Source organism: Salarias fasciatus, chromosome 5 (genome assembly GCF_902148845.1).
Source record: "Salarias fasciatus chromosome 5, fSalaFa1.1, whole genome shotgun sequence".
Taxonomy (NCBI): domain Eukaryota; kingdom Metazoa; phylum Chordata; class Actinopteri; order Blenniiformes; family Blenniidae; genus Salarias; species Salarias fasciatus.
The window spans coordinates 22,585,575-22,611,521 of record NC_043749.1 but is presented as its reverse complement, the minus strand read 5'-3'; the positions used below and the strand labels follow the sequence as shown (position 1 = coordinate 22,611,521).

General features: G+C 39.7%; 4 protein-coding genes across 4 annotated transcripts; all 4 read left to right on the top strand.

Annotated features, from left to right (window-relative positions):
* The first annotated feature begins 9,242 nt into the window (after nucleotides 1-9,242).
* LOC115388059 (transcription factor HES-5-like) lies at nucleotides 9,243-9,777 on the top strand. The gene is made up of 2 exons (XM_030090996.1): nucleotides 9,243-9,337; nucleotides 9,445-9,777. The coding sequence occupies exons 1-2, from the start codon at nucleotides 9,275-9,277 to the stop codon at nucleotides 9,775-9,777; spliced, it is 396 nt and encodes a 131-aa protein (XP_029946856.1). The 5' UTR covers nucleotides 9,243-9,274.
* An 8,066-nt stretch (nucleotides 9,778-17,843) lies between these two features.
* LOC115388052 (transcription factor HES-5-like) lies at nucleotides 17,844-18,457 on the top strand. Its single transcript, XM_030090988.1, has 2 exons — nucleotides 17,844-17,930; nucleotides 18,038-18,457. The coding sequence occupies exons 1-2, from the start codon at nucleotides 17,868-17,870 to the stop codon at nucleotides 18,455-18,457; spliced, it is 483 nt and encodes a 160-aa protein (XP_029946848.1). The 5' UTR covers nucleotides 17,844-17,867.
* Nucleotides 18,458-21,369: 2,912 nt separating this feature from the next.
* On the top strand, nucleotides 21,370-21,896 carry LOC115388061 (transcription factor HES-5-like). The gene is made up of 2 exons (XM_030090998.1): nucleotides 21,370-21,456; nucleotides 21,564-21,896. The coding sequence occupies exons 1-2, from the start codon at nucleotides 21,394-21,396 to the stop codon at nucleotides 21,894-21,896; spliced, it is 396 nt and encodes a 131-aa protein (XP_029946858.1). The 5' UTR covers nucleotides 21,370-21,393.
* Nucleotides 21,897-25,198: 3,302 nt separating this feature from the next.
* On the top strand, nucleotides 25,199-25,780 carry LOC115388057 (transcription factor HES-5-like). The gene is made up of 2 exons (XM_030090994.1): nucleotides 25,199-25,293; nucleotides 25,401-25,780. The coding sequence occupies exons 1-2, from the start codon at nucleotides 25,231-25,233 to the stop codon at nucleotides 25,731-25,733; spliced, it is 396 nt and encodes a 131-aa protein (XP_029946854.1). The 5' UTR covers nucleotides 25,199-25,230; the 3' UTR covers nucleotides 25,734-25,780.
* Nucleotides 25,781-25,947: the final 167 nt, after the last annotated feature.

The following is a 25,947-nucleotide window of genomic DNA, read 5'->3' as shown; positions in this document are numbered from 1 at the left end:
TTAGAGTTGAGTTTAATTTAACTAAAAATATAAATTAATCTGATTCATTTGAACAGTTCACTACTTGATTTGACCTATAAAACTTCTTAAAAACAAATCCCAAATTGAAATTTACATTATTTTTAAGTATTATGGTCTTACTTTTGAATTATCAATTTTTCTTTTCTTTAATTAAAAGGATGAAAGTGAAACTTTGGCAGAAATATACCATTCAATTCATATCCAGACAGGGCCCAAACTACCACTCAATTATGCAGGGTTTTCTTCTTAATAAGCACTTCACAATTAATAGACTCTCCAACAACTTGGAAAATGACAAGGCGTGTCTGCTTGAAGGCACTCGCAACCTCTTGGATAGATCCCACTACTTCCTTTACACTAGTGCTCGCATGGTTTATGCATATCATGAATTTATCATTAGCTAGCTCGAGGCCAGACTGTGCTCTGCACATCCGCACAGTGTACAGAAAGGATGGGACTGTACTTTCTGCCAGCCTGTGTCCTGTGCAGCGGACCAAGACAATAAAAGAGCCATCACTTCAACCAGGCGTGTTGGAGACGTAAGACAACCACACTATACGAATGAAAATCAGAATTAGGACTGAGAAGCGCTGTTTCTGAGCCTCCAATAAACAGCATATAACACTCAACATCTTCACTGTCTCTGTACGTGAAGCACGGGGGTCAAATTTGTACCTGCACTGTCTTGTCTCTGGGGAAGATGATCAACAGGATTTATCAGAATGTTGCATTGTTCTCATAATGAATGTGTGCAAGAGAGCGAACCTCACTGTCATTGCTGTACATCACCTCAACTGATAGCTTTACCTGTGGGTGTTTGATCACTGTACAGCACTCTGGACAAAACGTGTGTGTCAGTGCATGAAGCTTGTAATGACAAACGACCGAAGAGAACGAGCGTGTGTGGTTGGCATCACGTGTTTCACACTGAATCCTAAAGAGCTCCATTTGTTTCAGACAATATTAGAGAGGGTTATAAAAATCTGGATTTGGACTCAAATCCTCAAATTGACCATGACATTTCGGAGAGCAATACTCTTCTGCGCGATGTGACCTGAAACTGTGCACTATGGAGGATCCACGAGAAACTGATTTTACGGTGCCACAAGAACACATCAACTGTAGCATTGCAGACAATGACATCTGAGATTTGATACCAAATCCCCAAGATTTTTTTTTTTTAATATAGATATATATAGAAACTGGTTTACAATTTTAAAACCAGTTGATGGGAGCTTTCTAACAACTCTGTTACAAAAAAAGAATATGATCGGACTGACTTGTGCATTGCAAGTAAAATCATGTTGTTCAGGAACAGGGAATAATGTGTCATGGAGGCTTGTGCAGAATTCGAAAACAGCCATTAAAAGAAGTATACTGCAGAGTTTGGAGCAGATTGGCCAGTACATCACAATATACAGTTTGTCATATTCATGCACGACTAAAATGAAAACATTCTCATCCATCTTCCTTACCGCGTTATCCTGTTCAGGGTGTGCTGGAGCCGATAACAGCGAACCACAGGTGACAGCAGTTCCGCACTGGACCGGTCCAACAGTCCTCCACAGGGAAAACACAGAGACAGACCACAGTCACGCCTATGGGCAATCCACCAATTAGCCTCACATGCATGTTTTTGGTAGCCTCGTAAATCAGCCCCGCCCACTCCTCATCCATGTTTGGATTTTGGAGTTGGGCCCAACATCCTTAAGATGTGGAAATGCAGCTCAGAGATTCCCTGTTCCTGCCTGTGTTTTACTGCTGACGGGACGTTGCAGGTCTGTCGTAAAGAAAGCAGTTCGTGCGTGTTTGCTGGAATCCACAGTGACGCATCGATTGCAATGAGACAATTTCATACAGTCTGTGTGTCCTTCACACGAGGTACAGGCCGTCCCCCGCCACCGCCGGCGGCGTCGGCACGGCCAGAAAGGAAAACACTTCAAAGTCAGCATTGTTGACATTCCACAAACTTCTACTACAGTGTGAAGGGAATCTGAAATCTGCCGATTCCAGGTCCGCAGTTCAGGAAAATGTGCAATAATACCTCAAGCTAGTTTTAATATGATGATGGCAGAGTTGTGCGCGCTACCCGTCAGGTTTTCATCCAATGCAGTAACTTCTTTTGAATCAAAACGATGCACAAACGTGACATGTCACCACAAGTGCGCAGTGATCTTGGACTCCAGAACGGCAACAGCAAAGGCTTTGTAGATACTGACATTATTTACGTACATTGTTTTTCCATGAGGGGGTAACCTAAGAAAACAACTTTTTGCACATCATTTTTATATGAAACGTTTTCCGTACCTTTCTGTACCAGGGGACTGAGGCCAGTGGAACGACTGTAGATAGAACGACAGATACGTGTTGATGTTTTCTTTATAAGCTATCATAGTAATTTATGGAGGAAATAATTAGTTTATTGTGATTGTGTTGGACATATTTCAATATTTTTCTTGTGGCGGTTTCAAAAACCATGTGAACAGTTTTTATTATCTATGAAATCTTTCAAAGCTACCTAATTTATCTGAAAGCTGGTGAAACTCTGATTTACCATTTCCAAGGCGTGAACACAAAAATGTGAATATTATTGTCTCTTTAAATGGCAAAATTGAATTTTACTGTTGTTTGTGTCATTATGACATGTACATATTGATTTGTCAAACGGTGCGGTTCGGGATGGAGTTATTGACGGGACATGATCAGACCATCAGACACCTCCAGTGGTTTATCGTGTGATTCTTTAGATTTCTAGCTGTGTTTTGGAGGCTGTACATAACAGCACACAGATGAACATTGTAGTATTAGTATGTTTTAAAACTCACAATATTGTCAACATTCATGGATCGTGGTTCAGTTTGTTCTGAATGTTAAATGTGGCATCCATGAGTCATGAATAGGATCACTGACACTGTAATGCGTAAAAAGAACACGATGCCGTTTCAGACAAATGTACTTTTTTTTCTCTGTCTCGTCAACAAACAGGTGGTTCAGATGGATAACAGTTACTTCTAAATCTGCGCTGACTACGAACAAACAACGTCAGCAAAAAGCTGATCTATAAATAAACTAAACGAATGATCAGACCACATCTTCATGTCTAATATCAATTTCTATTTATTCCCATAAAGACAGAAAGTTGTAGGATTGCAAACAAAACCGATGTTTATTCATTGAACATAAAGGACTAAAACGCATATTTTTAGATTGTTTTCTTTCTCCTTCTTGTCAAATGACTCAAACTACGCTGAGTTGAATATTTTTCAGGTTCATTTATATGTGATACTGTAGGCTACAACTCCTTTGTGCTTCACAACATTTCATCAGATATTTTCTTGCTGTGACCCCAAAGTAGTAATTGGCATAAGTTTATTTTTTGTTTAAAACAAACAAAAACAAAAACAAAAAAACTGTGAATTCTGGCAATTAAACAACAGTTTTCTTAGAAGAAAGATTTTTTTTCTTTAATTTTTTTGCATTTTGAAAAAAATATCTCAAAATTTTACATCACTGAAAGAAGCAACGACATCCTGCACTGATTGTACCGCAGGGAACAAAAACAACAATAATGATTTAAAAAAGAAGACAGTATCCACTTTTCCAGCTGACTGTAAATGAGACAGAGAAGGAAGGACATTCACAGAAATGTCAAAATGTTTGTTCAAAAGCACTCAGACTCAGAGAGAAGACGTGGAATCAAACCTCCACCCTGTTTACATCCAAGTTTCTCTCTCTCTCTCTCTCTCTCTCTCTCTCTCTCGCTCTCTCCTGTGACTCAAACAGTGTGAATAATGGATGACGAAGGGAGAAATTTTTCCTTCCCACCCGCCCCCCCCCCCCTTTCACCCTCTTTGCTTACGTTACACAAGGACACAGAGAGCTGAAAATAGCGCTGCCGTCCTCATGTGATGTGAAAATTAAAAGCACACTGGAGCGGAGATACTTGCTGCTGGGGAACTCAACACTTGTTTGACTCCATCTGACAATCCCTCCATCCAGCCTGCAACACCACCTCCATCTGTCTGTGCAAGGGTACTTTTCACCACAGCAAGCTTTTTTGGAATATGATGATGTACATGTGATTGTAATAAGAGATTTTAATTAGCTATGACATTGTGGTTTTGTGCTGTTATTTACACTCGGTCACACTGCGGACGGTCAAACCAGAGCAGCACAGCAGCGCCGGTTCAGTTTCCAGCGAGGCTTTTCCCCGACAGTCCCCCTCCTTCCATTAGAGGCTGATGGATTCTTCATACATTACCATGCATGCATTTATGTAGGGTCACTTATTTATTAACACGTTGCATGAATAACTAAAGAACCTTATTTAATCACCTGTTGCAAAGGTTCAGAAAAATGGTGCTGAACCCACTAACCCATAGAAAAATACAGAAATGAGGTTTTAAATAAGTGAATATACTCGCTGTTTTAAGCCCACTGATCTGCAACGCTGCTTCCCGGTTACTGCAGGTTATCGTTCGCCAAACAAACTGAAATGTCAAAGTGTCCAAGATGGTATTTAAATGAGAGGTTTCGGTGCTGATATCAGCAGGCTGCACTGCAGTTAATGTGAAGCATATTGATCCTTACTGACAAAACAAGGAAAAGTGACTGACGAGGAAACGCCGGGGCAAAAGATCAAGACGCTGAAGGATCCAGAGAGCTGGAAGTGAAGAAGCAACGAGACAAAACCATCCTCCAAAAACCTGCACATCTGTTTCCTGAATATTATATGGAAGTCAAAGTATAGCATTAGATAACACTGCCAAATCCAAACAGTTCGGAGAAAAAAATTCTCTGCCTAAAATAAATACTGTATGTTTGTTGTTGTATTTTTTTAAGTAGGTTTTGCAATGTGCAGTAACATATGTGACTTAGCAGTAGAGAGTGAGATCACACTGGACAGTTTCAAATAAAGCTGCGGTAAATCTGAAACGCCCCAGTCCACCTTTTCTGCATCTAGAACCTTGAAATTTGCCGACCTTGCAGAATTCAAAACCATGCAAATAATGTGCAAAAAGCTATTGCCAGGTAACATTCAGAACAAGTTTTGTGCCAGACACGGAGGTTAGGTTTTAAGGAAAAAGCTACATTTTAAGGTTCACACAGTGAACATTACTTAAAAAAAAAAAACAAAAAAAAAAAACATTATAGGTGTTACAATCTGTGGTCAGGAATTAAACAAATACCAAACAAAATTCATTTAAAAAAGAAATACAAAGTATAGATCCATGAATATACATAATTCATAAATAATTAAAAGTTCAGCTGTAAATGTGCCATGGCAGAAAATCACTTGTCTGGTAATCAGATGTTAAATTGTAAATTGAGTATGACGACATAACTCAATACAGCTTTGCTTCATTTAATTTCTGGTTATAGGAGTGAATGTAAGCTGTAAGGATGCAGAGACACGAGAACTGTTGAGCAAACACGTTTTTTTACTTCCTTTTCGGTCATGGTATAGTTGAGATTAGTGTCATTTTGATTATTTGTCTTTTAATTTTTAATGCGTGTCCAAATAAATCAATAATCAAACAAAATGTGTATTCAGTGAAAGGTTTCTGACCCTGAAGCTCCTATGCTTCATTTGACCCTTGTCCCAAAAGCAAACTCACCAATCTGTCTATTTTGAAGCACCACGCTCTCTTCTTTCTGGTTATGATGATTTGTTTACAGCCAATCACAGCTATTCCAGATGTGTCCAGAAGGAGGCGCCCTTTGTGAAGACACAGACCCAAAGGAGACCACTGACCCACTTTATCAAAAAAGGGAGGATGACCTCCCTTTTCTGAGCTGCACAAGGAAACCCAGAATCACTAAACAGGAGGAGTGATGTGACACAGCGCTCTCTAGTGGCTGCACCGGGAACGGACTGAAATCACAACCAGCTCTGAAATCAAAGGCAGCTCGTCTGACAGAATCTTATTGGTCAAAGATCACTCAAACTAAGCTTATACTACATTCTGAACTGGTGTAACAATGGATTTCCTCTGCTAATAAAAACATTTTTACTGGAGCAAATAAGTCACATTACACTGTATGTCAAGTTTAATATTATTTCCCTATATTTATACAAAAACCGCTTATTTTCTATTTATTTATTCTTTTAATGTCTTTATTTGAATGTCCCCTTTCTAGTGTATCTCTGCTTATTCATAAACATTTATAAAATTCCACCTGAGCTAATCTCTGCACTATCCAACACCAGCAGCACCCAACCTGTGTCAGTTTTAACCTACTTTAAATGAAACTCAGTAAAAAACCAGAAACCAACTTGAGTGGCAGCGATGACGGCTGGTGTAAAATTAGAAGTTTGCTGAAAATGACTCAAGCTGACGAGCCAGATCCACTCTTCTCCCTCCAGATGGTCGATGACGCCACGAGCGCTCACAACCAGAAGACACACAAAAACTCATAGACATCAGCGTGTTTCTGTAGGAGCATTCAAAGGCTGATCGTAGGAAACGTACAGCACCTTTCTGCTCACTAAATATCCACATGACAGACGTCAGACATAAAACACACCAGGACAGGATAGCTGAGCCAAACTAAATCTATTTGCAACACTCATCAATATCTGGACTATTAAATCAAGCTAATGCACTTCGATCATTTATTTCACTCTGTTGACGTCACTAATATTATTCAACTCACTATTGAAGACGTCTCCTCGGCTGAGCTGCTGGAATTCCAACCCTTTCCTGAAAACCATCCCCTCCTGATGAGCCGCATGACGAGGCACACTTCTATTGTTCCTGCAGAGAAAGAGCAGAGTGTGGGAAACCGGAGGAAACTCTCTCTCTCACAGAGATGCTGCAGGGCGGCAGATGCTGACCTCTGACCTGGAGATGGCGGGATCAAAACTAATGTTCACAACAATAACAGAAACATAAAAAGTTTGATTTTTTTATGCATGAAAAACATGGACGTCATTGACTGATTCATGCTACATCGGCATTAAACAACTGTTTCTTTATCAAGTAGAAGTAAAAAAAACATAATTGTTCACTGTAACAGGAGCTCATTTCTGAATAGCAAAACTTCTTTTTTCATTTGTTGGTTAGCGCTTATGTTGTTTGTTGGGCTGATTAAAAAACAGTCACTCTCATTTATAAACCACTCACAGAAATTATTTCTTTTGACTCTACTCAAAAACATTTACAGTAATAAACCAAGGACCCAGTTTGACAGCAGCTATTTCCACATGTTTGAGCCTCCCAGGCCGCTCTTTTCCCTCCAGATGGTTGGTGACGCCAGGCTGCGTCTCAGTGAGCGCACACAACCAGAAAACACACCACAAAAGCTCCACACACAGTGTTTTTGTGTCACGGCCTGAATGCGGCGTTCACAGACTGAGAGTGGGAGGCTGAGAGGAGCTACGAGTCAGAGATCACCGCTGCCACATCTGCACAAGAAAACTGAGTTCAACTGTGAAGAATAATGATTAAAAAAAGGAACATTTGTTATTCTTTAGTGTTGTGTTTGAAAAAATGTTAGCCTGAATTTATTTCACAACGTGGATGAATTCATTAGGAAAATGTTCTGAAGAACCGAGTAAACTTCAGGAAAAGTTTCATGATGAGAATGAAAAGTGAAATGTGTGAACATTTGGTTTAATGTTTGAATATCTGTCTTTCATAGTATTTACAGCGGAAACAGTGAAGTAGGGTAAGACATCCTTCAGTTTAAGATTCTTTTACATTTAAAAGTCACAGTTGAACTCTCTCTCTTTCTCAGTACTGATGTCTTTACACATAAAGGTTGATTTTTTCTTTTTTATGTAACAGGATTTCTCATAAATGTTGATGCTCTTTAGTGGTAAAGAAAAAGTGTTTCATGTGTAAAAACTTGCTCCATCGCAGTGGTGATGATTAAAAATATCTGGTTAGATTTTTTTTTTCTGTTATAAAAGGAAATTTAAGCAGTGTATTTTTTTTACGTTTAGACAGAACATTTCAGAGAAGTCAGCAAATGTCGAGCTCACTATTGAAGACGTCGCTTCGGCTCAAGCTGCTGGAATTCCAACCCTTTCCTGAAAACCATCCCCTCCTGATGAGCCGCATGACAAGGCACACTTCTATTGTTCCTGCAGAGAAAGAGCGGAGTGTGGGAAACCGGAGGAAACTCTCTCTCTCACAGAGCTGCTGCAGGCCAGCAGATGCTGACCTCTGACCTGCGGACCAGGACGGGAATATGGCGGGAATAAAACAAAAGCCTGATGTTTAAAACGTTCTCAGAAAAATAAAAGTTTTTTACATGTAAAACATTTTTCCACACATTCTAAAACATGCTTGACAAAATTTAAAAAACCTCCACTGAGAATAAACAGCATTTCTTCTTCTTGTGCTGAAGCCAGTTTGTACCTGTTGATTTTGAAAAATGAGTAAATGTTTTGTTTATTAATTCTTCATTGTACGCCTGCAAATGTAAATTTTAACAGAGCAATACAAAAATAAATAAAACAAAATTGTTGTAAAAAACAAAACATTTTTAAAATAAAATAATTATTTTTAAATAAAACATGTTTGCCCATTCATTTCACTACACACAAAGAAGCATAGAGCAGAACAAAAACATCTTAATACGGGACGATTCACACATGATGTGCTTTTAACAGCATGTCCAAATTTGACCAAAGTGAGCGAAACGCTCTTTGTTTCAGCACATGACCAGAAAAACTCCAAACTCTTGTGTCACTCTGACCAGGGCATTCTGGGAAACTGGGAGTAAGTTTATAGTCACACAAACTAAAACCAGACATCGGCTGACACACCTGTGACCCCGAGACGGGCCAGTTTAGTCGAATGGATTAAAAAAAATGCTATGCTGTAGTGATTTCTAAAAAAAAAAATAAAAAAATCCAAATGATTTTTTGGTACATAAGTAATAAAAGGTACAGATAAAGACTTGTGGATGACAATTTAAGTCTTCAAGAAACTATAACTACTTGATCACAATAGTCTCCAATAGTGGCATTGAGGGTTGGAGTTATTGACTCCATCTCGCTCAGCCTCCACCTGCTCCCCTCAGATCCAAATGCTGTACGTGAGTCACACGACCACTGAACGTGTGGCAGGCCAGACTTCTTTTCATGATATTCAAGCTCTCTGATTGGTCCAGACTGTGGGAAACATCCACCAGAGAGAGACCCACACATTCATATGGAGATGCAGGAGTATAAATAGGAGGGATGCAGCCAGCACACTTCAGATTCTCTCTTCAGAGACCTCAACAGCACAGAGATCCAAACATGGCTCCTACAATCACTGCAGCGATCACCAACTCTCAGGACCTTCTCTCTCTCAACCACAAGGTAAACTGAAGATTCTGCAACTTTCAATCAACTATCACACATGTGCTTCTTTCTTGGTGTTTTACTGCTCAGCAAGTTAATAACTTACTCTGTCCTTGTTTCTGCAGATCAGAAAACCTCTGGTGGAGAAGCTGCGCAGAGAGAGAATCAACAGCAGCATCGAGCAGCTCAAGTCTCTCCTGGGTCCAGACTTCCTCAAACAGCAGCCAGACTCCAAGCTGGAGAAAGCAGACATCCTGGAGATGACAGTTTGCTTCCTGACACAGCTGCAGCAGCAGAACCAGCAGCACAGGAAACTGATCAACCACTTCAACAAGCTGCAGTCGTCCTCTGATCTCAACCTGAGAGAGGCTGACTTCTCTCCTCTGAGCTCCACAGTCCAGACCAGCAGCACTGAAGACAAGAGTCCAGCCTGCAGCGCCCTCTGGAGGCCCTGGTAGACACCTACACACTGAAGGTGCTGCAGACAAACTCACCAGACCATATTGGTCAAAGATCTCTGGACTGAATCAAGTCACATTTTATGGACTCGTTCTGTCGTCTGAACAGAACGTTTTAGTTTTCCTGTGGAAATCACATCAACTGCATTTTCCTGCTGTAAAAGAAAACATCTTGTTTGGAAAAAGACAAACTAAAAGACCATGTTGGTCAAAGTCAACTGAACCTGAACATATTATTTATGTGCATCCATATTTGATTCAACATTTGAAATATTATGTTTCTTAAAGGAGATATATATTATATATCTTTAATTTTAAAGATTTTGTCCCTCTTTGGAGTCTATACAACTAAATAGTTTAAATCGATGTGATTATCAACATTGATCTGTTAGATTAAAATGTAATTTTCTTTTTTTGATCCATTTTAGGATCTTATTTAAATTTTCCCTTTTCTGAAAAAGGTGACCTTATTACAAGTTTTTGTTTCTTAGGAAATGTTCCACCTCACCTTGTCCCTTGTAAAGACAACTGTTCCTTCACTCAGTCCGAGTGCAGTGAGACTTGAACATGTTTCCAAAAGATGACAGGAGAAGACCATGTTGGTCAAAGACTGTTTATCTCTATGAACAGAGCTTAAACAAACATATTTGTGTTTCACACTATTTCCTGTGGAAACAGTGAAACGTCGTGTCTGCACTGCCATAATGTGTTTAATGGCTCTGTATTGATCTGGTATCAGATCAAAATATATATTTTCCTTTTATGAAGGACTGTGAAGCCTGTGTGTGTTGTTAATATTTGAAGGTACCTTATGTTTTGATTGGGTATTTTCTGCTCCCTCACTGTGTGAAGACTTTAATAGGAGCCGTTTTAAGCTTCTGTTCATACTTTGCATTCATTATAGAGTGAATTTCATGCTCTGTTGAAAAGTGTTTTATGTAAGTCTGACTGATGTTTCATGTCATTGTGTGTCTTTTGTAAAGACGATTGTTCCTCCACTCAGTCTGAGTGCAGAGTCTCGTTCAGCATCATGTGTGACTCCGATCACGGCAAAGAAATCAGACCAACTTCACCTGAATAAAGAAAACATCAAGTAACAATCAAGTCTTTGAGTATTTAACGGGGAGATTTCAGAACATTTTATCTTTCATCAACAGACAACATTTTCAACTGGGACACAGGAATTTACCAATAAATATGAATGTTTTATGAGAGAGTTCTGCACTGTTGAGTCTGATGATGAAACACTCAGATGAGCTCTGATCTACTGGGTGTCGTTCTGTTGACGTCACATAAAACCGAAGCAGTGCAGACATTTAGCTGGATCTTTAAGTTTATGATCAAAGATGTTTGATCAGTTTGGATGAATTCTTCAGAACAGTTCCTGGAATGTCCGAACACTGGAGACATCCGTCCCCTCCCGGTGAGCTGCATAATGAGACACACTTCCATTGTTCCTGTGGTGAAAGCAGCGAACGAGCAGAGTGTGGGAACCCAGAGGAAGCCCTCTCACAGACCCTGAGGGACAAAGGATGCTGACCTCTGACCTGAGGAGGCGGGCTGGTAAACTGGAACATGGTGGGATTAAAACTTCCTACTTACAAGAAGCATCAACACTCCCTAAAATATGAAAAAAAGCTATTTTTTCAGCAAACTGATGAAATTCTGATGTAAAAAATAGTTTGAAATCACTGCAGATTGAAAGCAGTGAATCATTAAAAAAAAATAAAGGACAGAGTTGTTGCTGAATTCCACAAAACACATTTATGAGCAGAAGAAATTCTTCTTCAATTATTCTTTCAGTGTCTAAAATGTCAAAGTGTCATAATATTGAGATTTGGGATAATCCTGGAGTAAAAAGTTATCAAATGTATCAGCTGTTTATTAGAAATGTAATGAAGCAAAGATTAAAATCTGAAAGAAAATCTTGCATTGAATTGAAAAATTGTTAGTTTTTTTTTTTTTTTTTTTTTGGGCGGGGGCGGCGTTGCTCTGAGGTTCAGTCAGTAATCAGAGTGAGAGAAAGCTCCAGAAAACCGAGTCATAATTAAATTTGATGAACATCTTAAACCACAGCCGGAGATAAATACTGCCCACTGGGATTTGGCACACTTATCTGCCAGCTGCCTCAGCCCAACACTTTCATTTACAGAAATAGAAAAGGGATGAGAACATTTCTATTTTGACAGAATTTTAGATTCACTTTGAATTTTCTTTCCAGAAAACAAGAAAATCTGCTTCTATTTTGAGTGGGGTTTTATTTATTTTTTTACATTATTGAAATCTATTTAAATCTCTGAGTCAACCCAGTCTTCTTCTTTCCTTCCAGACGGTCGGTGACGTCAGGCTGTCTCCGCTCAAACACACACAAACGCCCTTTCAATCAAACTCCATTTAGTGCACTGATCACAGACTGAGTGTGGGAAGCAAGAGCTCCTGTCTGCATCCTCCAACAGAAAACCACTAAAACACCCAGCAAAACCTCAATGATTCACTGCGACTGTAGATGGAAATGATTAAAGAATGGTCTTTCACAGTGAATTATTTGTAGTGATTTTGAAATTTGTCCAGTATATAAAAAGGACCAGTTCGTCAGGAAATACGTTTTGTAAGGCACACAGTTCACAAAAGTAAAAGAAAAATCACAAATGTGATCACACAATAAACATCTGCTCAGTCAGAGTTGTTTCTTCAAGGTCACCACTTTCTCAGATTCTCTGTGAGTCGGTCCTCCTCAGGCCAAAGCTCCACCTGCTCCTCTGAGGTCGAACCATTGTCCCTTTCTAACATGCCCACTTGGCTTGTGGCAGGCTGGACTCCCTTTCACTTTCTGAGCGCTCTGATTGGTCCAGACTGTGAGAAACTTCAGCGAGCGCAGGACCCACACATTGATATGGAGATGCAGGAGTATAAATATAAGGGATGCAGCCAGCACACTTCAGATTCTGTCTTGACAGAGACTTCGACAGGATGGACAAAAAAAAAACATGACTTCGACCACCACTGGTGACAAACTCCAAGGAGCTTCAGAGTAACCAGGTAAATTCAGATTCATGTAGACTGGAAACTGATTCCAGTTAGATTTTGGGAAACAAACACTGTAAAATGCAACCAATTAATCAATAACTCTGTTTTTTTGTTTTTTTTTTGATTCTGCAGATGAGCAGCTCAAGTCTCTCCTGGGTCCAGAGAAAGCAGACATCCTGCCTGGAGACGACAGTTTGCTTCCTGACACAGCTGCAGCAGCAGAACCAGCAGCACAGGAAACTGATCAACCACTTCAACAAGCTGCAGTCGTCCTCTGATCTCAACCTGAGAGAGGCTGACTTCTCTCCTCTGAGCTCCACAGTCCAGACCAGCAGCAACAAAGACAAGAGTCCAGCCTGCAGCGCCCTCTGGAGGCCCCTGTAGACACCTACACACTGAAGATGCTGCAGACAAACTCACCAGACCATATTGGTCAAAGATCTCTGGACTGAATTCTTTTCAGTTTTATGCGTTTTTTTCTTCATTATGAAGAGATTCTTTTGTTCTTTTTTGTTACTTTTGTTGTGAAATCTAATGTTCCGTATGGAAATCACAGCAACTATTTGTTTCATGACGAAAAACAAAATGTCTTTGCTCAGCAAAGGACGAGATGAAACGATCACATTGGTCAATGATGGTTTTTTTTTTCAATGAAATTTAACAACTTGTTCATCTGCATGAGCAAATTTTAAATGTGTTTATATTCTGCTCAATATTTCCTGTGGAAATAACATTGTTTTTTACATTGACATTTAGTTTCAAATATTTCATTTATTTGATTGCTCAGCATTGATCTAATAATTGTTTTCTATAGAAAGACTATAAAGTTGGCGAAAGATTACATTTCCTGTGGAAATAAGAGAGAGAAAAGTGTTTTATGTTAAAAAGGAAAAGATCTTTCTATGCAATGAGCATGAATCTAATCTGATTGCATTTGTTTTGTTTCACTTGTGATCATTATGGTCTAAAATATTGACCTTTTCAAGGACAAATCAACAGTTGCAAGAATATTTAAAGTGATCTGTTGAAAGATCTAAATATTCAACCGTTTTTATAAAATGACTTTTTTTATATATCATGTCACTTTTCATGTGATACTTTTGTGCCTCCTTCCACAAAAAGATTTTAATGAATTGTTTTCCATTCAAAGTAAACATTTTGATCATCCTTTGAGGATGGGCTTCATTATTATTATGTGATCTGTTTTAGGGTCAACATTTATATTTTTCATGAGTTTACTTCTTGTTTGTTCTGAAACATGTTAAAGATCAATAAGATCTGTGTTTTTATGCTGTAAAATGTTTGTCTTTTTTAAAGACTATTGTATTTTGCACTCTGTGAGTCTTGTGTATCTTGGAGAAGCCAAGATGTTGTGACGTATCGTCAACCCTTGTTGAGCTTCCATATCTGATGTGGCTCATTGTGCCTTGAATAAACACACACTGCCTTCTGAACTGTTCTGTTCTCATGTGACAATGTTTATCATTTTGAAAAGATAAAATCAATAACTGATAGGATTAAATTATTGATTCCAGACTCTTCGATGAAACTTCAGTGAGTTAAAAAGAACATCTATGACTTTTGTCACAGACAGAGCAGATTTTATTGTCTGCCTTATTATCTTTCACAAAAACACACATAAAATGTGTCAAAATATCGTGACTATAGGCAGAAAGAAGAAGAAATATTAATCGTTTACCAAATTGTTCAAAAATCATAGGAGAGCTCAAAAGTTCTCAAAATATTAATTGATGTGGTTTTAAAAATGCAAAAAGTCTCCTGGAAAATACAAAAGATCCAACAGAGTCAGAACAGACTAAACATACCTTTCAACGGTTGCTACATCATTTTAATTAAGACTCTCAATTGAAGGTGTCCAACAGTCAAAATGTTATTTTAATCACTTCAATCCTCTGACTGGCCAGAATTAATCTCATGCATGATTAAGGCACACTCCTATTGTTCCTGCAGTGAAAGAACAGAGTGTGGGAAACGAGAGGAAACTCACTCACAGAGCCGCTGGGGGACAATAGATCCAGACCTTTGGCCTGAAGCGGCATGAATTAAAGAGGAGGCTGATGCCTCAGCCAAAAACTAGGCTGACTTCTTTCAGATCATCTAGATTTTTATTTCAGATATAGAAAACAAATTTCATTTCTGATGAGTTCCTGCTTCATCTTTTTACCTGAAGTTGACTTCTGGCGCTTTTTATTCATGGAATCTACACGTGAGCAAACACTTCGACCTGTGTATCACACGCTGGCCTCAGAGATCAGAAAGAACAGATGAACGCCTCTCAGTGGAGCACATGAATGTTCAGTTACTTCTCGAAAACTGGATCAAAAATCTCCGTAGCGGGAAAGCGCTACGGAGCTGAAGTGAGCGTGACGAGCATCGTCGGCCGCACCAGCAGCCGCCTATTCTCTCGAGGGGTTTGGCACACGTCAAGAAGCAGCTGCCTCAACCTCCCACCCTCAACGGCCCATCAGTCCACGCCGCCGCCAAAAGGGCTTCATTCACCGAGGAGATGCTGGAGGTTGGAGCGGCGCCAAAATGATCCTGAGTGAAAGTCTGGGTTCATCCTGCCGGTGAAATCAGAAATCGGTCCAACGCAGCAGTTTCACCCTTTACCAGGGCAGAGTATGGTTGGCTGTTTTTGTTTTTTTTTGTTTGTTTTTTTTTTCCACTCATGACACAAAAACACAGAAATGCTACAGAACAGACGGCTGCGTCTGGTATTCTCACACTTATCGAGAGTTCTGGTGGAATCTATAGAACTCATACAAGATAAACGACACTCCGTGATGGGAATGTTCAAACTCTAAGAAATTTAAATTTGTGGCCTAAAAAGACAACAGACCGTATTTGGTCATTTACACATTTGTCCCTCATGAACAACAATAGCATGTTTTCTGTGCTTCTTCAAAAAAATTTGCAATTCATCACACACATAAAAACGTTGGATTTTAATATTTAAAGGCTGTGACAGTAGGATAGCAGGACTTTTCAGGGAAAGCTACTGAAAAATCTTTGAACTTTCAACTTGTAAATGAGGAAAAAGGTGTCATTTTTGGTCCTTTCCCCACATTTCAACAGATTAGATTCCACAGAAATATCATAAAATGGAGTCTGTGAGCTCTTTATTTTTTCACATCTGTCTACTGATTACTGTCTCAAACAAATTTGAACATGGGTTATATCACATCAGTTAATTCTTTTGAACTACAACAGAACTGAGTGAGATGAAGGCCAACACATGATGGTCTTTTAGTTCAAATGACAAAAATAAAACTTTCAGAAAATCGTCAACAACATATTGTGACGTTATTTTTACGCGCTCTAAAAATTTAAAAACAGGAACAAACCAAAACTGGATCCTCAAACTAAGTCAGGACATTTTCTTCATGTGTCTGACTGATGTTTAACCTGATGTGATGGAATGTGAAATCTAATGTGATGTATAATGAGACACTCGTTCTGACCTTCAAAGAAAAGCAGTAAAAGGGCAGATTGTGGGAAACTAGAGAAACGTCCCTCTCAGAGCCCCGGTGGAACAATAGATGAAGACCCCTGCGCAAAACGGACTGGGATTCAAGAGGAATTTAATAGCATTTCCAGGAATTTGTACCAAATCAGTAATGACAGTTTGTTGCTCCCTTATAACCCGTTTCATGTGTGAACACTTCGAAAAAAAAAAAAAAAAAAAAAAAACTCACGACAAGAAACATTTAGTAATGGAGGAAGTGTGGGAAAGCCCTGAGGACGGGGTCACAGTTCAAAGTGATTTGCATCTTTAACAACACCAGCACCCTTCTATTGTCCAGAGGATTTGGCACACTTCAAGACACAGCTGCCTGAGCCCCCTTCTTAACGGAAAAACCACACATTTTCACCGATGAAACAGGTTTTACATAAAGTTCAGTTGAAAACGTGAAAATGACGTTAGGAAGAAGGCAGATTAATGCAGGAAGCATTCATCGTACTGTTAAATTTTGAACTATGTGAGCCAGCCAATCCTGTCGCTTCCCGCCAGATGGTTGGTGACGTCAGGCTCCGTCTCCGTTAGAACGCACGCGTGCACACACACACACACACACAGACACACACACACACACGGCCTGCCGCTGCACAAAGGAGCCTTTGGTGCACTGACCACAGCTTTGAAAAGACTGAGTGTGGGAAACTCTGAACAGCCTTCTACTCACAGCAAGCACAAGTCAGAGGACACCTGTCACATCTGGACGGCCGATCATGACTTTCACAAATATCACGTTACTCATAAAACAAAAAGCAGTTTCTTCACAAGACTTTCAACTATTAGAGAATGAAAGAATTTAATACTGATGCTGACTGTGCTTTATGAATGAGGAAAGTTAAGAGTTCCAATATCTTTAATCTTTTTAATCTAATAAGTTTAATATAGTTAATATAGTTTTATCAAAAAATAATTTTACTTATTTCTTGTTCTTGATCTTTCCCTTCACTTCTACTCTGTAAACTTCTTCAGCCAGTGTTGTTTCACTGCAGTAAATACATAACGTCATCATCTAAACACCCCAAACTTTAGATTTGTGTTGCACTACACAAAATAAACTGCCAAATATGAAACTGATCAAATGAAATTTACAATCAGTAAAAATTGATTTCTGCTTGAAGACAAAGACTGTAAGCAATAAGTAGTTTATTGCACGTGTGATAAGATAATAAGCGTGTGCTCAGGGAGAATTACTGATCCCATCAGAGGCTTTGTCTTCGCTCTTTATTGGGTCACTACTTTCTCAGATTTACAAAGGGTTTTGTCAGTCGCTCATCTCCTCCCAGTCCTCCACCTGTTCCCCTGAGATCCAACTATTGTCTGGTTCTAATATGACCACTGAGCATGTGGCAGAGCAGGACTCTATTTCACTTTCACTCAGCTCTCTGATTGGTCCAGACTGTGGGAAACATCCACCAGAGAGAGACCCACACATTCATATGGAGATGCAGGAGTATAAATAGGAGGGATGCAGCCAGCACACTTCAGATTCTCTCTTCAGAGACCTCAACAGCACAGAGATCCAAACATGGCTCCTACAATCACTGCAGCGATCACCAACTCTCAGGACCTTCTCTCTCTCAACCACAAGGTAAACTGAAGATCCAGCAACTTTCAATCAACTATCACAGATGTGCTTCTTTCTTGGTGTTTTGCTGCTCAACAAGTTAATAACTGACTCTGTCCTTGTTTCTGCAGATCAGAAAACCTCTGGTGGAGAAGCTGCGCAGAGAGAGAATCAACAGCAGCATCGAGCAGCTCAAGTCTCTCCTGGGTCCAGACTTCCTCAAACAGCAGCCAGAGTCCAAGCTGGAGAAAGCAGACATCCTGGAGATGACCGTTTGCTTCCTGACACAGCTGCAGCAGCACCGAGCTGTGGACTCTGCGGCGGTCAAGCAGGGATACTTCAGGTGTGTCCAAGAGGCCGTTCACTTCATGTCCGAGCAGGAGGCGAAGACACAGACTGAGAGGAAACTGATCAACCACTTCAACAAGCTGCAGTCGTCCTCTGATCTCAACCTGAGAGAGGCTGACTTCTCTCCTCTGAGCTCCACAGTCCAGACCAGCAGCACTGAAGACAAGAGTCCAGCCTGCAGCGCCCTCTGGAGGCCCTGGTAGACACCTACACACTGAAGACGCTGCAGACAAACTGTCAAGACCATATTGGTCAAAGATCTCTGGATTGAATTCTTGTGAATTTTCTGAATTTGTTAAAGAAGTTTTTTTTTTTTATTTTGTTGCTTTGTTAAAGACTATGTTTTCTGAGAAAACAACAATACCTTCATTTGAAGAAAGAAAGCAATATACCATTCATGTTGAATGCAACAAATCTGACCATGCCAGTGTGTTTTCACTGTATTTCAGGTAGCAGGAATGTTGTGGTAAACTGTAATTGTTTCAACTCCATGGATCATAATGGTCCAATATTTAAAAGTGGTCTTGATGGAAACAATATCATAATGGTATATATAGGTTTTTTTTGTAATTCTATACTGAATTTTGGTTTGTTCAAAAAGTTTTTGATCCAACTGTAATACGTTTTGCTGGTTAGTAATAACTTTGATCAAAACATCAGACTTTGTGCGATCTGGTTCAAGATCCTTACATTCATTAATTACTGTAAAAGGCTTGTTTAATGCCTCATTATCACACAATGTGTGTCCTTTTGTGACCCTTTCAGAATTTCAATTTTGATTTAATGGGAATGATGTGATCTGTTTTAAGATCAAAGTCAAGTTGGGCTCCTTTCAACTGAAAATCTTCTCTGTGTTGGGAAAAGAATGAGTCTGATCTTGTTAAATATAACAAACTGTCTTTTATAAAGACTGATCTTCCTTCACTCACTCTGAGTATAGTGTGATTGGTAGAAATCTAAAAGTTGTCGTTGTGATGTATCATCACCTCCTGATCGCTCCTGTTGGGACTCATCATGTCTTGTTGAATAAACAAACTCTGTCAGCTTAAACATTGTGTTTCTGTGTTTTCATGACATACTTACAGCCTTAAAAATGAAGACAGACGAACCTTCTCTTTCATTTTAAGAGGATAAGGAAAAGTCTCCTCTGTTAAGATACATGAAAAAAAAAGTATCAGTATTAGTTCAGCACAGCTATTGATCAAAAACATGCAGGTTGGCTGTAAAATAATGTGGAGTAACAGGATAGCAGAGCTCCAATCAGTTTTGATGAAGAGAGGCTAAGTTTAAGTTGTTCACTTCAAAGGAAGTCTGCAAAACTGTTGCGCTATCGTTGGAAAAAAATAAACATTTCAAATGTTTAAATGTGACGTTATTTATTCCCGTCATTGACGTGAGTTCACATGCTAATGAGATGCAAAAGCAGACACACTTCTATTGTTTGTGCAGTGAAAACAGTGAAAGGACGGAGTGTGGGAAAGCAGAGCGAACGGTCTCTCAGAGCCGCTGTGGGACAAAAGATGCTGACCTTTGCCCTCAAGAGATGTGGATTAAAAAGGTGCCGAGCTCCCAGGATGCTTGTGTTTGTCCTTTATAATACTGGATTTTAATGCCATTGTTGAGGAACACTGTGTTGATTAAAAAAAAAGAAAAAAAAGTTTTTTTGGACATAATTTCAACTTTCAGTTGTGTTTTAAAATATTTCAAGCATTTCTGTGAATACACACGACATTTCTCTGAATTATAACCCACTGGTCTTTAAATATTAAATATCAAACATAAATAAGCTGATCAGCTGGAAAGATGCTCAAAAGACATGAACTGGAATATTTACTGCATCAAGCAGTACGAATACCACTGAAATATCCGTAGTGATTTGACAACAAGTTGACTGAGATGATAATCTCACCACAGGATGGGTAACTTTTACTTTGATGGCTTTGTTGTTTACCTGCCTCGAGCCACATTGTGTGCTGTATACGGAATAAATCATGAACTCAGAGTGTCTCCATAACGCTCCGACTCACAGCCAGCACACAGAAACGAAACATTGTGTTGTAGCTGTTCATTTTTTGAAGCGCACGTGTCAATTTTCCACTAATTTACAGAGTGTGAGAAATCTCTGGAGGGCAGGAGGGGCTGTCAATGAGATCCACTCCAGTTGATGATCTCCCCCAGGGATTTGGCACACTTCAGGAAGCAGCTGCGATCTTGACATTAATTTAAAGCTCATGTTTATAACGTCATATCAGAAAAGCAGGGAGATGATTCCAAACAAAGACAATTTGTCAAACCATTGTCATTTTCCTCTTCATAATAATTTCAGGATTTACAAACTGTGTGAGCTATAGCCAATGATCTCCTTTCCCTCCAGATGGCTGGTGGTGTAATTCCTCTTTACTACAACGACACGCAGCCAGCACCTGTCACTGAAGTCCTTTCTGTGGATCGCATTACAGCGAGGAAGTGTGGGAAACTGACATCAACCAGCTACTCACAGTCACTAGGAGGCACGTGTCAGATGACATGAGTGCATCTGGACGGCAGCACGATGATCTGATTTAATTACTAACAGAGAAAACCGTACTACACAAGTGAATATTAATTTTTAAATGTAAAAGGGAAACATCTGAGGGAAACCAGAAAGGATTTAAATTGTGGGGTCTGTTTGTCAAACAACTGAAAACATATCAATGTTCACATATATTTTGGGAATGGGATCAATCAAACACAATGTACATGTCTATCGCTTTTCTATTCAATTTTCTTCATGAAAACATTAAGACTTTTGTCTTAAATCTGAATCTGAGTCTTAATCTGAGTCTTAATCTGAGTGTCTGTTCAGTCAAAATCATTGATCTCAGCAACACACAGTACATTTGATCCCACCATCTCCCCCAGTCCTCCACCTGTTCCCCTGAGATCTCTCTATTGTCCCCAGAGCATTAAAGGCAGCATGTTGCTGCTCCACATGGCTCTTTGTCTCAACAAGCTCTCTGATTGGTCCAGACTGTGGGAAACATCCACCAGAGTCAGACCCACACATTCATATGGAGATGCAGGAGTATAAATAGGAGGGATGCAGCCAGCACACTTCAGATTCTCTCTTCAGAGACCTCAACAGCACAGAGATCCAAACATGGCTCCTACAATCACTGCAGCGATCACCAACTCTCAGGACCTTCTCTCTCTCAACCACAAGGTAAACTGAAGATTCTGCAACTTTCAATCAACTATCACACATGTGCTTCTTTCTTGGTGTTTTGCTGCTCAACAAGTTAATAACTGACTCTGTCCTTGTTTCTGCAGATCAGAAAACCTCTGGTGGAGAAGCTGCGCAGAGAGAGAATCAACAGCAGCATCGAGCAGCTCAAGTCTCTCCTGGGTCCAGACTTCCTCAAACAGCAGCCAGACTCCAAGCTGGAGAAAGCAGACATCCTGGAGATGACGGTTTGCTTCCTGACACAGCTGCAGCAGCAGAACCAGCAGCACAGGAAACTGATCAACCACTTCAACAAGCTGCAGTCGTCCTCTGATCTCAACCTGGGAGAGGCTGACTTCTCTCCTCTGAGCTCCACAGTCCAGACCAGCAGCACCAAAGACAAGAGTCCAGCCTGCAGCGCCCTCTGGAGGCCCTGGTAGACACCTACACACTGGAGATGCTGCAGACAAACTCACCAGACCATATTGGTAAAGATCTCTGGACTGAATCAAGTCACATTTTATGGACTTGTTCTTCTGTTTTTTCAGAAAATTACATTCAATTTGCAAAACATTTCCTGAGGAAATTATTGCAAAAATGTCCTTCAAATCACAAAAGAAGGGATTTTGTCGTGCATGTTGTCTGAATCCAATTTGATTGCATGAGCAATCTGCCTCAAAAGATACTATTGTATCATCTGTTATTGATCACTGTGGTCAAATACTCAAATGTCTTTTTATGGACAAACTCTTAGATCGAACTCTGTGTCCTTTTTATGACTCGTGCTACTGAAACCTGATCTGTTGTAGGATCCAAATGTTAATTATTTCATGTGAAACATTTGCTTCATAGTAACAAGTTTTATTACCTTGAAGCTTCACTGTGTATTGAACACAGTATTACAGTCATATTTGTGACTCGTTAACTATTATTGATCATACTGATGAAAAAGCCTTTCTCTGTCCATTTTAGGGCATTTAGTGAAAGTGAAATTTGTTTAATTGTCACTGATCCATGAAACGGATCTGTTTTAAGATCTATGTTTGTCTTGTTTTTTGTGTTTCTGTAATGTCACACTGTCACTGTTTCTTTGTGGCTGTAAATTTTGCTTGTTCCCTGATGAAACTCCAGTTTCTTATAAACAACACGATCTGTTTTGAGGTCATACTAAGTTTGTCTTATAACGTTCAGATGAATTATTTATCTCCATTTGGAGAAAAAGTTGAATAACTGTGCTTAATATGGTCAAATACAGTAAATTGTCTCTTATAGAGACGGTTGTTCCTTCACTCTCTCAGAGTACAGAGTGTCTTGTTACAGTCAAGTTGTTGTTGTGATGTATCATCACCTGTTGTTGAGCTTCGTTTCACTGTGGCTCTTTGTACTTTGTTCAAATGAATAAAAACACTGTCTGCTGAGTATATTTTGCTCCTTGCTCAGATGTTTGATTGACAACCGTCTTCCAACACATAATATACAACATAATATATAATGTAAAACAATAATATACAATTTATATTATTTCCCTTAATTCTTCACACAGATGATTACAAACTACAACACTGAAAGTAGATCACAAGAAGTCACTTTTCAAATCCATATTCAAAGACTTCTGAAGAAGAGAGTTAATGGATTTTGTCACTCTGTGTAATATAGTATGAGAATTTATATACTTCACACAAAAAGGAAAATATGAAATTGAAGTTTCTTTCTTGACCCAGAACTTTGTTAGAATTCTCCTATTGAGATGTTTGTGTTTGTTAAGTGTGTAAGAGTAATCATTTTCCTCTGGGAAGACGTTTCTCATTGCGACAAATGCGATGCATAATCAGACACACTTCTTTTGTTCCTCCAATGAAAGCAGTGAAAGGACAGAGTGTGGGAAAGCAGAGAGAAGTCACTCACAGAGCCGCAGAGGGACAATAGATCCAGACCTTTAACCTGGAGGGATGCTGGTTATGAGGAAGCGAGGCTCCCAGCAGGGTGACGTCTTTGAAAATGCCACGCTGCAAGATTCTGTCTTCACGGAAACAAAGTAATGAAGGTTTTAAAATGTCGCATGCTCTAATAAACTTCAGAGGGAGAACACTTTGGGACTTTTCTCATCCAAAACTGTTGTTTGATCCACTTGATTCAAGTGAAATGAGAATCGTGTGGAGGAGACCAGCAGCAGCAACAAGTTTAATCTAAAATGCAAACTATAAAATGTATATCCATCATTTTAATATGAATTTAATAAATAAAATTGTATTGTCAAACAACATTTTTAATTCCATTAAACCAAGAATTTGTTTCAGTAGTATAATGGTACACTTGTACAGCAGATCAAGATTGCTCGTATGCTGTATTCCGAACTGATTGAGATCGATTCAGAAAAAAAATTAGAATCTGCAGAGGAGACCTGAAGCCTGACTTAAGTATTTTTTTCCTGAGAAACTCAACTCCAAATACATGACAGACAATACTGCAAAGTGTAATTTACAGTCACTGACTGTGTTTGATGTGTAAGAATCCCAGATGACTCAGTCAAGAGGCCATAGACGACTTTAAAAATCCACTTTTTCGTTAATTGGAGCACTGGAAGATTTCTACATGTATTGATTACATGTCAGTTGTTGCAGTATTTCTTGTTAATGGGCCAATAAGTTGAGATAACTTTATCATTGTCTGTTCCAAATGGACAAAGTGTGGGGAAACCCTGGAGAGAAGTTACAATAGTTAATGAGAAGCAGTCCACCAGCAGCAGCTCCTCCCCAGAGGGATTTGGCACACTTCAGAAGACAGCTGCCTCCAAGAAACTCTCAGCCCCACAGTCTGGATTCATTTCAAGGATTGGAAGAAGTTGTGGCCACGACAAGAAAAACATTATTTCTGTAAATAAACATAAAATGAACACATCACAAGAAAAGAAATGTAATATTTGAGTTTTTTGAATGACAGATTGAATATTTCAACATTGTCAGAATCAGCCAATAGGATCGTTTCCCTCCAGATGGTTGGTGATGTAATGCTCTTTTACTACAACCACACACAGCCAGCATCTGTCACTCAAGTCCTTTTGTGGATCATTGACCACAGCACAGCGAGGAAGTGTGGGAAACGGACATCAACCAGCTACTCACAGCAACTCGGAGGCACGTGTCAGATGACGAGTGCATCTGGACGGCAGCATGAAGATTGTCTTTAAAGACTAAAGAAGCTCCAGAGACTGACTTCTTTCAATATTACCGAGAAAAAATTCACACAAGACAATGATGAAATAAAGATGTTTCTGAAAAAAATTGAACTTAAATTGACATTTTCAATTGATTTCATGTGTGATGGATGAAAAATTGTTTCCTCTTCGTCACAGTTAGACTTTTACTTGAATCTAATATTTTGCTGTAAAATATACATGTTAATCTCTCATGTGTCTGACAGGATGGCGAAAGTGTGTTCAGTCAAAATCATTGATCTGAGCATCAAACAGCAGATCTGTTCTCTCTACAGGGTCACCACTTTCTCAGATTCATACAGAGCACTCAGTCTCTGTCCAGTCCTCCACCTGTTCCCCTGAGATCTCTCTATTGTCCCCAGAGCATTAAAGGTGGCGTGTTGCTGCTCCACATGGCTCATTGTCTCAACAAGCTCTCTGATTGGTCCAGACTGTGGGAAACATCCACCAGAGTCAGACCCACACATTCATATGGAGATGCAGGAGTATAAATAGGAGGGATGCAGCCAGCACACTTCAGATTCTCTCTTCAGAGACCTCAACAGCACAGAGATCCAAACATGGCTCCTACAATCACTGCAGCGATCACCAACTCTCAGGACCTTCTCTCTCTCAACCACAAGGTAAACTGAAGATTCAGCAACTTTCAATCAACTATCACACATGTGCTTCTTTCTTGGTGTTTTGCTGCTCAACAAGTTAATAACTGACTCTGTCCTTGTTTCTGCAGATCAGAAAACCTCTGGTGGAGAAGCTGCGCAGAGAGAGAATCAACAGCAGCATCGAGCAGCTCAAGTCTCTCCTGGGTCCAGACTTCCTCAAACAGCAGCCAGACTCCAAGCTGGAGAAAGCAGACATCCTGGAGATGACAGTTTGCTTCCTGACACAGCTGCAGCAGCAGAACCAGCAGCACAGGAAACTGATCAACCACTTCAACAAGCTGCAGTCGTCCTCTGATCTCAACCTGAGAGAGGCTGACTTCTCTCCTCTGAGCTCCACAGTCCAGACCAGCAGCACCAAAGACAAGAGTCCAGCCAGCAGCGCCCTCTGGAGGCCTTGGTAGACACCTACACACTGAAGATGCTGCAGACGAACTTACCAGACCATTTTGGTTAAAGATCTCTGGACTGAATCAAGTCACATTTTATGGACTTATTATTCTGTTTTAGCAGAAGATTACTTTAATTTGCAATATAATATTTCCTGAGGAAATTATTGCCAAAATATCTTTCAAATCACAAAACAAGAGATTTTTTTTGTCATGCATGTTGTGTGAA

Bases quoted from the DNA above. Each gene is read 5' to 3' on its own strand.
- LOC115388059 (XM_030090996.1), top strand. From the start codon at position 9,275: ATGGCTCCTACAATCACTGCAGCGATCACCAACTCTCAGGACCTTCTC. The intron at 9,338-9,444 runs GTAAACTGAAGA...TTGTTTCTGCAG, and splicing joins TTCTCTCTCTCAACCACAAG to ATCAGAAAACCTCTGGTGGA.
- LOC115388052 (XM_030090988.1), top strand. From the start codon at position 17,868: ATGGCTCCTACAATCACTGCAGCGATCACCAACTCTCAGGACCTTCTC. The intron at 17,931-18,037 runs GTAAACTGAAGA...TTGTTTCTGCAG, and splicing joins TTCTCTCTCTCAACCACAAG to ATCAGAAAACCTCTGGTGGA.
- LOC115388061 (XM_030090998.1), top strand. From the start codon at position 21,394: ATGGCTCCTACAATCACTGCAGCGATCACCAACTCTCAGGACCTTCTC. The intron at 21,457-21,563 runs GTAAACTGAAGA...TTGTTTCTGCAG, and splicing joins TTCTCTCTCTCAACCACAAG to ATCAGAAAACCTCTGGTGGA.
- LOC115388057 (XM_030090994.1), top strand. From the start codon at position 25,231: ATGGCTCCTACAATCACTGCAGCGATCACCAACTCTCAGGACCTTCTC. The intron at 25,294-25,400 runs GTAAACTGAAGA...TTGTTTCTGCAG, and splicing joins TTCTCTCTCTCAACCACAAG to ATCAGAAAACCTCTGGTGGA.